The 16,432-nt window shown below is 39.8% G+C and overlaps 2 protein-coding genes across 2 annotated transcripts in view; both read left to right on the forward strand.

Moving 5' to 3' along the window:
* LOC103736101 overlaps window positions 1-16,432 on the forward strand; it is a 287,348-nt gene that overhangs the window by 50,715 nt on the left and 220,201 nt on the right.
* The window catches only part of LOC115070745 (protocadherin alpha-9-like), a 195,779-nt gene continuing 181,656 nt past the window's right edge, over window positions 2,310-16,432 (forward strand). Inside the window, 2 exon segments of the mRNA XM_029564677.1 lie at window positions 2,310-4,818; window positions 4,820-4,947. Coding sequence (XP_029420537.1) covers window positions 2,458-4,818; window positions 4,820-4,897 — 2,439 coding nt within the window. The 5' untranslated portion in view covers window positions 2,310-2,457 and the 3' untranslated portion in view covers window positions 4,898-4,947.

Genomic DNA, 16,432 nt, shown 5'->3' on the forward strand with positions numbered 1-16,432 from the left:
AAGGCCTTTTCGCGGCCTTCTGTCGGTGATAACATTCCAGAACCATCGTTAGTGATGGTCAACGTGTATTTGATCATCGCTATCTGCGCGGTGTCCAGTTTGTTGGTGCTCACACTGGTGCTGTACATAGTGCTGCGTTGTTCGGCTGTGCCCACCGAGGGTGCCTGTGAACCTGGGAAACCCATGCTGGTGTGCTCCAGCACAGTGGGAAGCTGGTCCTGTTCACAGCAGAGAAGACAGAGGTTGTGCTCTGGGGAGAGCCCACCCAAATCGGACCTCATAGCATTCAGCCCCAGTCTACCTCCCTGTCCTGGATCTGCAGATGGATCTGGAGAACCATCTGTTTCTTTGAATTCCTCTAAGGTGAGTCAGTATAAAATTTTACTTATTCATGTAGTTACTTGTTTGTGAAAGATTTTCTTACTTTCTCAGTATATTTAAATACTGATTTTCATTCTCTTCAGTTCTATCAGTCTTAAAAATTGGCGAATAATATTTAATTTCGAATCAGACTTTTGTATTTTGACATTCCCATTGAGAGTAATAAACTGTACTTTCAGGAGAATCTTTTAAGAGTTGAAGTCATTTGATTTAAAGCCTGTGTTGTGTGACATCAAATTGCTGATGCTGAGCTGCCACAGCTCTTGAAAATGATTAGGTGTGGAAAACAGTGTCTTGGTAGTCATTCAATAAACATCAACATCACTCTGACATTTATTCAGTTCTAAATGTTTCATTGTAGTTTGGTGTAATACTATTCTTTATAGTAAATTTTTTGCTGTCCTCTGGATGAATAACAACTGATAATTATAGAAAAACTCAGGAATCTAATTCTATCAGAAATTATCTATTTATGACTCCCATGTCAATTCATGTGGAATGCATTCCCAAATTTTTGATAATATGGTTTATAAGAAATTTTTTTACCATGTTCTAGCCTCTTTCTCTTCTGATGTTAGTGAAATACTCTCTCCTAGATTTTAGTATTTTATTTCTTCAGAAAGTTATTTTTTATTAACTGTTTTGGTTTAGTGACAACATTTCGGAGCATAAAGATTTGATCCTTTTAATCATCTAGATATTCCTAGTGTGGAATTTAAAAAACTTCCCTGCATTAGATGAGAATTTATTTTTCTCTCAGTATTCTGACGATAGGAGTCTGTACATGAGATTGTACACCTTTAATGTTCCTACATCTTATACTTAACATTTCTGGACTATAGTTTGTGATTTTCAAATTGGTGGTTCTATCAATTTTACATGCTGTCCAAGCTATATTTTTCTTTTCTAATTTACACTTGGCAAAATAAAATTTTGAAAGAATGGGATCTAATAGGATCTTCATTAATGGTTTCAAAATTCTAGCTTGGACTGAGTACTGTTACTACAGAGCCATACACAGTCAGCTATTCAGTGAAATAGCTAAGTGTGTTCTATGCCATCACCACTCTGTTTTTCCAACTCCTCGATCTGAAAAATATGGAAAATGACTTGATAGTAGTAAATTCCAAAAGAAGTTTTCATAAATTTGTGAGTTACATTTTACAGAATAATGATTATTTTGTCAATGTAAGACATTGCAAAATGAAACTTCTTCATATGCAACTGATTTCCATTTTCTTAAGACAAGAACCAGCACTTTCAGCCTCTGTAGTAATGATAATGTAGCTACAGGACAGTGACACTATTTCATAAGAAATAATTTTTCTGAAGAGCTGGACTTTTAAGCTTAATAAAAACAAATGTGCTTAAATTGGGGCTTGAGACTAACTCTCATTTATGAAATATCTTAAAGACGTATTCTAGGCACTTAATTGCTATAGTATATACAAACACCATAGTATTATGATAACAGTATCATGAAAATGGAAAGTGAAACATGGAGAGGTTACATGGTTGGGAAAACAAAGTCGCATTGTTACTAAGAATGTTTACAAGAAACTAAACAGAAAAAAATTGATACTGAAGCTGGTAATCTCTCTATATTTGTAGAGTTGACATTGAAATCACAAACGTCTCAGAAACAACTGATATGGCATCTTCAAATTGATTTCAAAATAAATTTTAGTTAATCTTGAAATAATGCTAAAGGAAATTGAACTGAGTTTTATAACTTGAAGGTACATACACTTATCATACAAGAAAATATCAGCCCGTGTATAATTTTGAGACTATTAACATCCTTTTGAAATTTGGCCAATAACAAAGAAAAAGTTTCTCTCTGGGTCAAAATTAATGTTACTATATGACAAGGAGGTGTAATAGGAAACATTGAGCATTTATAGGGATAATAATCCATAAAAGCAAAAGTTGTGCTTACAGAATCATACTCACAGTTATCCACTGGATGCCGCTGTTGTCCAGAAAATACGCAGTTCTTTAAAACAAAGCCCATTTGTTCTCAAGGACTAGCTAGCTACATTTGGAGATCTCAGCCATTTCAATGAAAAAAAAAAAATGAAACCAGCAAACAGACCAGGAGATATTAGAACTTGTGTATGTTCTAAATGGCGAATTTATGGATTTATAAAACGAGAGAAAGGTACAGTGCTTCTCTCTAAATCGGGGGACTATGGAGCCTGGTGTCTCCTGCTCTGGATTCTGTTATTCACATCCTGGCAGGCAGGGAGCGGCCAGCTGCACTACTCCATCCCGGAGGAGGCCAAGCACGGCACCTTCGTGGGCCGCATCGCGCAGGACCTGGGGCTGGAGCTGGCCGAGCTGGTGCCCCGCCTGTTCAGGGTGGTGTCCAAGGACCGCGGGGACCTTCTGGAGGTAAATCTGCAGAATGGCATTTTGTTTGTGAATTCTCGGATCGACCGGGAGGAGCTGTGCCGGCAGAGCGCAGAGTGTAGCATCCACCTGGAGGTGATCGTGGACAGGCCGCTGCAGGTTTTCCATGTGGAGGTGGAGGTGAGGGACATTAACGACAACCCACCGGTGTTCTCTGTAACAGAACAAAAGATCTTGGTCCCTGAATCTAGACTACTTGACTCTAGATTTCCAGTAGAAGGCGCGTCTGATGCAGATGTTGGAGAGAATGCAATGCTTACTTACAAACTCAGTTCAAATGAGTTTTTCATTCTTGATACTATAAGCAGAAAAGAAAAAGGCAAATTCCCAGAGCTCATTCTTAGAAAACTGATAGATCGTGAAGAAAATCCACAGTTAAAGTTGTTGCTGACTGCGGCCGACGGAGGCAAACCTGAATTTACCGGATCTGTTTTTCTGTTCATCCTGGTGTTGGATGCTAATGATAATGCTCCTGTATTTGACAGATCTGTTTATGAAGTGAAGATGTCTGAAAATCAAGCCAACCAAACGCTAGTAATACGGCTGAACGCATCAGACGCAGATGAAGGAATAAACCAGGAAATGGAGTATTCATTTAGCTCTTTAGTCCCATTAGACATAAGAAGGAAATTTTTAATAAACGAAAAAACTGGAGAAATTAAAGTAAATGATGCTATTGACTTTGAAGATAGAAGCAATTATGCAATTCATGTAGATGCTACAGATAAAGGAAATCCACCCATGGTTGGTCACTGTACTGTCCTAGTGGAAATCTTGGATGAAAATGATAATTCACCAGAGATAGTGGTTACTTCTTTGTCTCTCCCGGTGAAAGAAGATGCTTCTTTGGGCACTGTCATCGCCCTGATCAGTGTGTCAGATCAAGACTTTGGAGCCAATGGTGAAGTGACCTGCTCCCTGAAGACTCATGTCCCCTTCACTCTAATAGCCACCTTTAAGAATTACTATTCTCTAGTGCTGGACAGCGCCCTGGACCGCGAGACCAAAGCTGACTATAAGGTGGTGGTCACTGCGAGGGACGGAGGCTCGCCTTCGCTGTGGGCCACGGTCAGCGTGTCCGTGGAGGTGGCTGACGTGAACGACAACGCGCCTGTGTTCGCGCAGCCCGAATACACGGTGTTCGTGAAGGAGAACAACCCGCCGGGCGCCCACATCTTCACGGTGTCGGCGGTGGACGCGGACGCGCAGGAGAACGCGCTGGTGTCCTACTCGCTGGTGGAGCGGCGGGTGGGCGAGCGCGCGCTGTCGAGCTACGTGTCTGTGCACGCGGAGAGCGGCAAGGTGTATGCGCTGCAGCCTCTGGACCATGAGGAGCTGGAGCTGCTGCAGTTCCAGGTGAGCGCGCGGGATGCTGGTGTGCCTGCCCTGGCCAGCAATGTGACTCTGCAGGTGTTCGTGCTGGATGAGAACGACAATGCTCCGGAGCTGTTGCCACTTAGGGCCGTCGGAGCTGGTGGAGTGGTGAGCGAGCTGATATCCTGGTCAGTTGGTTCAGGACATATGGTTACTAAGGTGTGCGCGGTGGATGCAGACTCTGGTTACAATGCCTGGCTCTCCTATGAACTGCAGTCAGCTGTGGATAGCGCCAGCAGCCCTTTCCGCATGGGTCTGTACACTGGTGAGATCAGCACGACGCGCGCCCTAGACGAGACGGATGCACCACACCAGCGTCTGTTGGTGCTGGTGAAGGACCATGGAGAGCCAGCTTTGACAACTACCGCCACTGTGTTGGTTTCTCTGGTTGAGCCCAGTCAAGAGCAAAAAGCCTCCTCCAGGGCGTTGGTAGATGCTGCCGGCCGGGAGGGGCGGCTGGTGGATGTCAACGTGTACCTGATTATCGCCATCTGCGTGGTGTCCAGCCTGCTGGTGCTCACGCTGCTGCTGTACATCTCCTTGCGCTGCTCCAAGGCGCCCATGGAGGGCGCATGCGCGTCTGGGAAGTCTATGCGGGTGTGCTCCGGCGCGGTGGGGAGTTGGTCCTACTCACAGCAGAGAAGGCAGAGGGTGTGCTCTGGGGAGGGTGAGGGCCCACCCAAAACCGACCTCATGGCCTTCAGCCCAAACCTTACACCCTGCCCAGTAGCAGATGTGGGAGTGGAAGACCATTCTACTGGAGGAGATGTATCCAGGAAGGTGGGCTATTACTTTTTATTTTCATATTTTACTTGTTGAAATATATTTTCTGACCTTCCGTTTGCCAGATAAGTGTCCCAGACGTACATTTTTTTCTGGATACTATTATGTTTTGTAATGTAGTTTATTCCAGGAGTTCACTGTATGTTGTTGGTCTAGGTAGTGTGTACACCTTTGCCTTGATATCTTAATTTTTTTTTTTGAGATAGAGTCTAGCTTTGTAACTCTAGCCTCGAACTCACAGAAATCCACCTGCTCCTGCCTCCCAGTGCTTGTATTAAAGGTTTGAGCCACTACTCCCAGATGAAATTTTAATATAATTATCCTGGACACATAAGCTTTCCCCAATAGAATCACTGTATTTATAGTGCAATCATTATTATTTATTTTCATACCCAATGTTACAAATGTTTTTAAGGTCAGGCTTTTAATATGTTTTTCACTTCCAAGTTAAATTTTTTATTTGACTCAATTACATTAACAAAATTGCAGTGATCAGTACCTTTTTTGGTGAAAATGTTTTTTTCTCCTCTTATATAGAATAAACATAGTACACCACAACTTAAATGGGATTTTAGATCTTCGCTGTCAGCAATTGCACTTGTTTCTTGGCAGTCAGCCAACTAGACTGGCAGTTCAATGGCAAAAATTTCTTATTTGATGATCTCTTTTGTTTCAGTAGTAATAGTCCTGTCAATGTTATTTTCTTTTAGAAGAAAAAGTGTGTTTCATTGTTATTGACATAATTTATTCAGCAGGCCTTCAAAATGGCCTCATTTATCAGACTATTCTAAGGAGCTTATGATGTTCAGCTATTAGCTCATTTACTTTGAGGAGGGTGTTATGACTGTGAATGGAAAGCATTTGAACATTATTTTTTCAACTTTATCTTTCTTGCAACACTTTTGTTCAAACCAAATGTCTTCTGCATGCCAGGCAAGCATTGCTGAAGATATTTTTTAATTTTCAGAATATCAAGAAAGTTTACTTAGTCCAAAGTAATATTAAAATAAGAAACGTGAATTATATTCTTAGAATATTTTCTATTACTCAGATGTGTGCTATTTAGTTTAATAGCTTCTTTTGCCATCTTCAACGGGGCTGCATTGGACTATATATACTCAGATACACAAGCTACTCAGGTCACATGGGTACAGAACTACCCTATCCACTATGCTTTATTGAAGTTCGTTGTTTTCTGATACCTATGATTTCATTTTTATTTTATTAATTCCAGTGTTAGCAATGTTACTAATTGTTGTAATTTCAATTTTTGTTCTTAGAAATTACTTGTTCTTTCCCATTCACTATGAACTTGCTATTAAACTGTGTTTCATAACCAGCTTCCAACAAAAGTTTGTCTTCAGTTCAATAACACAAAAAACAATGGGAAGAATTTAAGTACGCTGTTTCTCAACATTACTTCTTCCTACACTGGTCTCTATGCCAAATCTTAGAGGTTATTGATGACAAAATCATGCTAACTTAAAATGTATTTGCTGCTGTATCACATACACTTAGTGAATATATGCTTTATACTCTTCAGATAGTTGGAAAAGTTCCCTGAATATCTTATGTACTTTCTAGTGATGGGGAATGAACCCAGGGCCTAGCACATGCCATACATGCTGTACCACTGAGGTAAGCCCCATTCCTACTCCTGAATATCTGATATCATGCCAAATTATCTCTTTTTACTTAGAGCTCACATTGATCATAAAGTCTCAGTTCTGCAGTATATTAATGTCTCCAGCAATACTAATTTGAATTAATACAATTTCAATTATTGTAATATAAATTATAAGAGGTGTTTTAACCTTTAGGGTATTTTAACCTTCTGATTTGATCTTAAAATTTTTACTTTATTTTATTTTGAGATAGGATCTCAACATAGCTGGCCTCGGACTCAGACCACTCTTCATGCCTTAGTCTCTCAAGTGTTGAGATTACAGGCAAGATTCACTACACTTGGCTTAGCCTCCAACTTTAAAAGGGAATCTCTCCTGCTTATACATATGTGTGCATGTGTAACACTGGATGTCTTTGCTTTCATAATTACTTATCCTTTCTAATAGCTATAAATGTACTGGGTTATTGTGTATTTTTCAGCTGTATCTTTATTATTATTTTTTTCATTCATAATTTTTTGTGTTAAAGTTTTTACAAGGCCATCTATGATTAAATTCATAGCAAGATCTTTAGAATATGTACCCAAAAGAGATTCAGTTAGTAACTTAATTAAAATAATATATAGCAGAATTTTTTCCTTTTCTCTTAAGTACTGCTAGGATTTCCCCTTATGAAACTCAAAATTGTGTCTTTTAATTATTTCTCATTTCTTTCTCTCTGTTTTTCTCTTCTCTTCACTCTTCTCTCTCTCTCTCTCTCTCTCTCTCTCTCTCTCTCTCTCTTTTCCCCCCACCTCTCTAGCTGACATGGTCTCACTGGGTAATAGAGATGGTCTTGAGTTTTCAATCTTCCTTCTTCTGCCTCTTGAGTGCAGGGATTCGGGAGGTACATACCACACCAACCCTGGCTTGGTGAGTTATTAACACATAGTTTTATTGTTATGCTACAATTATCAGCTGTACCAAAAAATTTCAAATTGCATCTTTAATTTTTAAATTAATTTTGGGTTGGCATTCAATGTAATGGGCTTCATAATGGCATCTTCATACATATGTGTTATTAGTCTTTGTTCTCATTCTTTCCCTTCCCTCTTTCTGGTGGATTCCCCTTCCATCCCTGGTTTGCCTGCACTTCCACTTTCTTTCTTTTAGAAAGTATTTCTTTATTTACTATTTTTTTGGTCTTTTTGAGACAGGGTCTCCCTATAACTCTAGCTGGCCTGGAACTCACTATGTAGACCAGGCTGGCCTTGAACTCACAGAGATTCGCCTGCCTCTGCCTCCCGAGGGCTGGGACTAAAGGCGTGAGCCACCACACCTGGCTATTTACTATTTTTATGTGTATGAGAGTTTTGTCTGTGTGCATGTAGGTGCACCACATGTGTGTGATACCACAGAGACCAGAAGAGAGCGTCTTCTGTAATTCCCCTGGAACTGCAGTTACAGATGGTTGTTAGTTACCATGTGGGTGCTGGAAACTGAGCTGGAACTGAACTGGGGTCCTCTGCAAGAGTAGCTCATGCTTTTGACCACTGAGCCTTCTCTCCAGCCTAGCTTTATCACGTGCATTCCATTACTGTATTTTCCACCTCCCTTAAAATCTCTTCTTCCCCTCTCATGGTCCCCTATGCAGTTCTCTCTCTCTCTCTCTCTCTCTCTCTCTCTCTCTCTCTCTCAAATCTACAAGTTGCATTTTATATGTACTTAAATTGGTGAAGCAATCCTTCAAATCAAAATTGGAGTGAACCTTTATTTTAGGCTGGAGTTATTTCTAAAGATCATTTCAATCAGAAAACCTAAGGAGATTAAATGGTTTTTAAAATCATCTTCTATTTCCAAATTTAATCAGCTCAATAGATTGAAAACTTCATGGCTTTTTTTTTTTTTGGTCTTTTTGGGACAGGGTCTCCCTGTAGCCCTAGCTATCCTGGAACTCACTATGTAGACCAGGCTGGCCTTGAACTCAGCCTCTGCCTCCTGAGTTCTGGGATTAAAGGCATGCTCCACCACGCCTGGCAACTTCATGGCTTTTTAAAAAATGAAATGTATTAGTTTAGGATTTGTGTCTTTAACCATCAGAATAATTGGAAGTAATTAGAACTATACATATTTGGTATGATCATTTAGTCACTGTTTTAAAATGTGTTCAAATGAAAAAGAAGTTCACTTTTAAAACTTGATTCCTTTGTGTATCCATTTACAATAATTTTTTGGTGGGGAAATTTGTGTTTTTTTCAGTGGTTTTATTTTACTGTCAGGATTCAGATGTTGACTAATTGGTTCCATACAGCCTTGAGAATGATTAAAACATTTTCTTCTATAAGACAATACTGATAAACTTTATTGCAACCTATGAAAGTGTTTATGTAAACTTCAATGTATTTTAGTATTTCAGATTAAAACAAGAAATTTAATATTGAGTAAATGAGACTTAGAATGATCTTTATATTTTAGTCTCTTCAAATCAATGATAAAATAAGTGTAAACAGATAAATACAATGTGAATTCCTGACTTATTATTTTGGATGAAAAGGATTATCTTGCCAAGTAAGTATAATCCACATGAAAATTGTCCAGTAGGATGGAAAATAGCATTGACTCTGAGCAGATACAGTGATTGCACAGAAGCTTTAGAATGAGATAGCCTCACAAATACACTTCAAGTTTCCTAGAAACTTGCTGGGTGATTTCATTAACATAATACAAAGAAATATTTGGATAAAATAGTTAGCTTGTTAGCATTGGTTTGAAATTCCATTATGTTGAGATGGTAATTTAGAAAATCTACATTTTGAGTTACTCTTTAAACAATTGAACCAAATAATCAGGGTAATTTAGCATAGTAAAAGGATTAAGCAAGTCACAATTATCCTACCAGGAATAAATTTTTATAACAGGCCATTCCAAAATGTTAAATTCCTTAAGAATCTTTAAAAAATCATATTGCTAATATGATACAAATATATTTTTCATATTCTTATGCGTGATAGTAGAGTTTGTTCAGTAGCACATTCTTTTAGATATCTATATAGAAGATGAAACTGTTCTTGGGATTGTAATTTTAAGGTAAAACAACCTTAACTACTGACTACATGAAATGTGAACAAATTAAAAGTCTATAAATAAAAGCATGGACAGATGTGAAGGAATTCTGAAAGAAGCAAGGTAAGTGAAGTTGTACAATCGCGATTGCACTTACGTTTTGAGCCACAGGATGCCGTTGTTTTCCAACAAGAGCACTTTTTCAACAGAAGAAAATCAGATTATCTGCAGATCTGAAGAAAGCTCCTCTATTCCCAAGTTTTAAGGACACCACTCATATTGTTAAGATTATCTGGAGCTTCGGGGGGAGATCAAAGATCAAAAAGAGATCTCAAAGAGACTACAACCTTTTCCAACATGAAATATTGCCAGGGACCCCCGCCTCTGCTGCTTTCGCTCCTGCTCCTCACAACCTGGCAAGCCTGGAGCCGCCAGCTCCACTACTCCGTTCGGGAGGAGGCCAAACACGGCACCTTCGTGGGCCGCATCGCGCAGGACCTGGGACTGGAGCTGGCGGAGTTGGTACCCCGCCTGTTCAGGGTGGCGTCCAAGGACCGCGGGGACCTTCTGGAAGTAAATCTGCAGAATGGCATTTTGTTTGTGAATTCTCGGATCGACCGGGAGGAGCTGTGCGGGCAGAGCGCGGAGTGTAGCATCCACTTGGAGGTGATCGTGGACAGGCCGCTGCAGGTTTTCCATGTGGAGGTGGAGGTGAGGGACATTAACGACAACCCGCCTGCGTTCCCAGCCCCGCAAAAGAATCTGTTTATTTCGGAAACCAGAGCCCTGGACTCTCGGTTTCCACTAGAGGGCGCCTCTGATGCAGACGTCGGTACCAATGCTCTTCTGACTTACAGACTGAATCCCAGTGAATATTTCTCCCTGGAAGTACCAACCACCGATGAGCAGGTGAAACCGCTGGAACTAGTATTAAAAAAATCTTTAGACCGAGAACTAGCGTCAGAGTTCCCCTTGGTGGTTAAAGCAACGGATGAGGGCAAACCTGAGCTGACAGGCACTCTGGAATTACATATCACAGTGTTGGATGTGAATGACAATGCACCGGTGTTTGACAAAGCAGTCTACCAGGCGAAGTTGGTGGAACATGCAAGAAATGGTTCGTTGGTGATTAGACTTAATGCCTCGGATTTGGACGAGGGATCAAACAGTCAAATTCTTTATTCCTTTGCTGCGGATGTTAGCTCTAAGACAGAAGCCACTTTTCATATAGATCCAGTCAGTGGAGAAATTAAGGTAAGTGGAAAAATAGATTTTGAAGAAACTAAATTATGGAAGATTCAAGTAGAAGCAGTTGACAAAGGCAGTCCTCCAATGTTTGGTCACTGTACGGTCCTGATCGAAGTCTTGGACATCAATGATAATGCTCCAGAGTTAGTAGTAACAACGCTATCTCTCTCAGTTCGAGAAGATGCGCCGCTGGGGACCGTTATTGCTCTGATCAGTGTGACTGACCCAGACTCTACTGTCAACAGGCAGGTGACCTGCTCCCTGACGTCCCACGTCCCCTTTAAGCTGGTGTCCACTTTCAAGAATTACTATTCACTGGTGCTGGACAGCGCCCTGGACCGCGAGACCAAAGCTGAATATAAGGTGGTGGTGACTGCGAGGGACGGAGGCTCGCCTTCGCTGTGGGCCTCGGCCAGCGTGTCCGTGGAGGTGGCTGACGTGAACGACAACGCGCCTGTGTTCGCGCAGCCCGAATACACGGTGTTCGTGAAGGAGAACAACCCGCCGGGCGCCCACATCTTCACGGTGTCGGCGGTGGACGCGGACGCGCAGGAGAACGCGCTGGTGTCCTACTCGCTGGTGGAGCGGCGGGTGGGCGAGCGCGCGCTGTCGAGCTACGTGTCTGTGCACGCGGAGAGCGGCAAGGTGTATGCGCTGCAGCCTCTGGACCATGAGGAGCTGGAGCTGCTGCAGTTCCAGGTGAGTGCGCGGGATGCTGGTGTGCCTGCCCTGGGCAGCAACGTGACTCTGCAGGTGTTTGTGCTGGACGAGAACGACAACGTGCCTGAGCTCTTGCCTCTTAGAGTTGTTGGAGCTGGTGGCGCAGTGAGGGAGCCGGTGCCTAGATCCGTGAGTTCTGGACACGTGGTGTTGAAGGTGCGCGCGGTGGATGCAGATTCTGGCTACAATGCTTGGTTGTCATATGAACTGCAGTCTTGGGCAGGCGGCGAACGCAGCCCTTTCAGCGTGGGTTTGTACACGGGTGAGATAAGCACTACTCGCGCCTTGGATGATGCGGATGCACCGCGACAGCGCCTGTTGGTGCTGGTGAGGGACCATGGAGAGCCAGCGCTGACTGCCACCGCCACAGTGCTGGTTTCTCTGGTTGAGAGCAACCAGGAGCCGAAGGCCTCTTCGAGGGCGTTGGAGGGCACAGCATCCTCTGACCCATCGCTAGTGGATGTTAACATGTATTTGATCATCGCGATATGCTCAGTGTCCAGCCTGTTGGTGCTCACGCTGGTGCTGTACACCGCCCTGCGCTGCTCAGCGCTGCCCATTGAGGGCGCTTGCGGGCCTGGGAAGCCCATGCTGGTGTGCTCCAGCGCCTTAGGGAGCTGGTCCTACTCGCAGCAGAGGAGGCAGAAGACGTGCTCTGGAGAAGGCCGGTCCAATACCGACCTTATGGCCTTCAGTCCTAATGTTCCTCCTGGTTCGGGTTCTGGAGATAGTGGAGTCCAAAATGGGATCTTTGAGAATGTAAGCACAGTCATTCTGGAATGCATTTCATGCCTCTTGATGTCACTCATGTAGTTCATTAACTTATTACTCTCTCTCTTTGCTGTTTCATTTATTTGTTTAGCCTTTCTCTTGAGATGGTTCATTTAAAGCATACTGTAAATTTGGCAGTCTTCATCATTTTTCAGTACCGTCATCATGAATATTATTTAGTAATGCTTTCTGAGTGCAAAATATAATAGTAGCAGTAAAAATGAAGCAAAATGCGCTAATGTTTTCCTTCCGGTAGGAAAGCTAAGTCTGCTAGGGAGAAGTGAAGGACTTCATTGGGAAATACAGGGCATAAGTAAGGATCAAATCTAGTTTTCAATATTGTAGCAAGATTTTTCTTATCCTAATAGATGTCTTTTACTCATTATGCTTGTGTATTCAGAAGAATTACTATACTATTTAATTTTAGAATTTGATTTTGATTTTGGCTTATTATAAACTCTAAGATTATCCATCAGGACGGAGGTGAGCATGCCTGAAGCAGCTCCATTTTCTTTGTCATTTTATATTTTGTGGGATGCTTTGTGAATTGACGGTTGCAGTCGGTAGAGTTTTAGTGCTGGAGGTGATTTTCCTTTTCTTCATTAATCGTGTTATACTTTTGTAATCATCAACTGCTTCAGCTAGACTATTTTGACTATCTAACACGATGTTAATTCTGCTCACTTGCCTGTGGACTCATTGCTGCTTTCCTCCAGCTTAATTTACCTTGTTCTTCTACTTGTCTGAAAGTCTTTCATTGTGAATCATTATTATTTTTCTTCCATTCTTGTTCCTTATTGTGCAACTGGGTAGAAATAATTTAGGGTAGGAAAATACACACTTCTTTGTGCTTTCATTTGAAGAGTCTTCTCATATATGGTGAAGTCCAATATCATTACCTGTGCTTGCCCAACTACATTATGCTCAAAATGACTTTGCTTTCAGTAACTCATACCTAAGAGCCACAAATGTCAATAAAGGCCCTTCCTTCTGACAACCACTTCACAACTGAACACAGTATACTCTAATTAATGTAAAAAATATTTTTGTCTCAACACCATGTATATATAAATTGTTTTCTTTAAAGGGACCCCAGAAAATTTATATTAAGAAATGATAGAATTTATACATAAACACACATATATATATGTATAAAACAATGTGGAAGGTAGTTTTGTTTTTTTTCGGTTCTAATTGCAGATAGCATACTTTTTATATATAGAAAGCGAACCATGCCATAGATTGGGTAAAGTGGCTAGAAATGCTGAGATGGTGTTAATGGCTGTGTGTACCTTGAATGATGAATTTTGGAAGGATGATTTCCATTGAGATAAATATTAGAAAAATCTTCAGAAAAGGGATAACTATGCCGCATACCCTATTTCATGTTGCCACAATGTCTATTTGCAATTAAAGAACACAAACAAGTATTGCTTATTGTATATTAAGCCACCATTGTATGCATTATTTCTATTTGTTAGACAAGGTATGAATGGTTTAGATACATTATTTCATTTAATTATCACAATTATTTATAAAATACTATACCTATGACTATTTGAATTTTAATGACAAGGTAAGAAAAGCTGAGATATCTGTCTTATTCAAGGCCATTCACCTCATACACAGTGATATCTAAATACATGTTTTTCAGAATCTAAAGTCACATTTATGATTTCAGTGTGAACTTTCTTCTGTCAAATTCTTCTTTGATCTAGGATGGCTGGGTATGAAAGTGAAATAATATCTGCGTATGGGTGAGTGCTCTTTTCTGCCTTGATTCCAAAAGTTCTTCATGATTATAGTAATCATTAATTTTGCATAATGCTACAACTGAGACAAGAATCAAGCTTTTTCATATTGAATGATTATTTCCTTAGTCATGTTGATGATCAATACAAACTTCCTTTAATCAATGCCAAAGTGTAAATAATTAAGAGTTCCTGTATAAAACCTATGGATCATAGATCTATCATTCTATGGAAGTGATATAAATAAGAAATATTTAAAACATGAGAAAAATCTAGACTGTGGTTCACAGTATTCTTGTAGAACATCAAAGTATAATGCCACACATAAAATTACCTCATTTTTCTTTGTTGTGGATAATAATAGTATTGTAGATAAATATAAGTGATGGTTTTAGAGATTTTGAACATGGCTAAGGGATTTGAAAAATGTTTACAACCATGTATACTTCATGAACATTTTCAAAGGAATTGGTTTCCCATGGAAATGGGAAAATCTTTAGATATATGTAGATCTTTATTGATTCATTCTTTTTTAGTGTTATTGGCTGAGAGATTTGTGCCAATTGAACAGATAATTTGAGAGAAAATAGCTGTGTTTATTTGACTAAACCATGATAGAACAGAGATGGTATCATTGAGTAAATCCTATAATTTTGACAGTACAATGCTTGGATAGTGAATTTATAATCTAATTTTGAAAAATAGCTTGAGGTTCTGAGAAATTCATTTTTGTGTTTTTCATCTTGAAGAAATGATAGTACTAGACCTATATAGAAAGATAATGGGTGATGTGAGCTAATAAGACATAAAACTTGCATTTTAATGTGTAATTAGTAGGATGCACAGGTAGAACTTAAGTCTGAGCAGATTGATTTAGTAAATCAGGCACAAGCCGGACACAAGCCAGTTATGGTGGCAGATGACTTTATTCCCAGCACTCAGGAGGCAGAGGCAGGAAGATCTCAGTGAGATCAAGGCCATCCTGGTCTATATAGGGAGTTCCAGACCAGTTGGGGCTACAGGGAGACCCTATCTCAAAAACAAAGGTCAAGCATCAAATCTTCGATCAATTTTTACAAAATCAATGGTAGTACTGGTATTGATATGACTTTTTTGCATTAGTCTATGGTTAGATATTGGGTCCATCCTCAAAGGTAAGTTTAGAGAGAGTATAATCTCTTCTCTGTAGTTGACTGAGATGTTTATACCCAAACTATTTCAACCAAAATGTGAAAGATGGGTCATCGACTCACACTCTATCAAGCTTTTTTTAAAATTGGTGTTTCTCCAATACAGCTTTATATATTCACAAAATATATATTATTGGAAATAAACACCTTAGTTAAAAATCTAGTTTTAATTCAAACACGTGATATCATCATCTCTCTACTCAGGGGTACAGCCCCTCATATTTTATTTCTTTACCTTGGAAGACCCCATATTGCATCTCAAACCCCAATTCCTGTAATGAGGTGGATGAAGGGGTGTTGCTCTTTTGTTCAAAAATATACCTGACATACTCCACAGATCGTGTTTAGTTTACTGTTTCTCTTCTAATGTATGTGGATTAAAACACAGGGGGTTGATTATTTTACAGGTGCATAAAAATTCACTGTCATAAAAGTTGATGGTTCTGTTTCTTTAAACTTTTTAATATAGAAGCTTGCTTTTATTTCTGAGAGTCCTAATGTTATAATATTGAGAGAAGAGTAAACAAAAGAGTGGAAGAAATTTCATATTTGTAATATTAATAGCATATGTGTATATTTTAAAACACAAGATTAAGAAAACTATTGAAAGATGCATTATACCATTGTCACATGTTATTTTAATACTTTTAGATTGGAGAAGAATCATCAAAATTATTTAACACTGAGGTAGGAGTATCACTTGAGCCCAGGAGTTCAGAACCAACCTGGACCTTTGTCTTTCAAAAAAAAAATTCTTCTATAACAAAACACTGGTTTCTTCTGAATAATTTTCTTCTCCAAACGTATGTTATCTCATCTCTTTTTTCCTTCTCAATTGTAAGTGGATATGAAGAGCAGAGAAAAACATAACCACATCTTTAGGAAATTAAAACTATCCTCAATAACTCCCATTTTCTACTTGTATGAAATTCCATTTCCAAACTCTAAGGTGATTTGCCATTTAGATGAACTGTTTGAGTATTTTCTGTGTTTTAAGCACAATAGCAGACACTTAGAGGAGACATCATAAAATTATTTGCCTTGGTTTCATTTTATTTAATTGAATGCTAATACATTCTGTGATCTAAAAGGCTGCTTTTGTCATATTATTGAGAATTATATAATATCTTGATAT

This window comes from Nannospalax galili, unplaced genomic scaffold, assembly GCF_000622305.1.
Source record: "Nannospalax galili isolate Female #2095 unplaced genomic scaffold, S.galili_v1.0 scaffold1077, whole genome shotgun sequence".
Lineage (NCBI taxonomy): Eukaryota > Metazoa > Chordata > Mammalia > Rodentia > Spalacidae > Nannospalax > Nannospalax galili.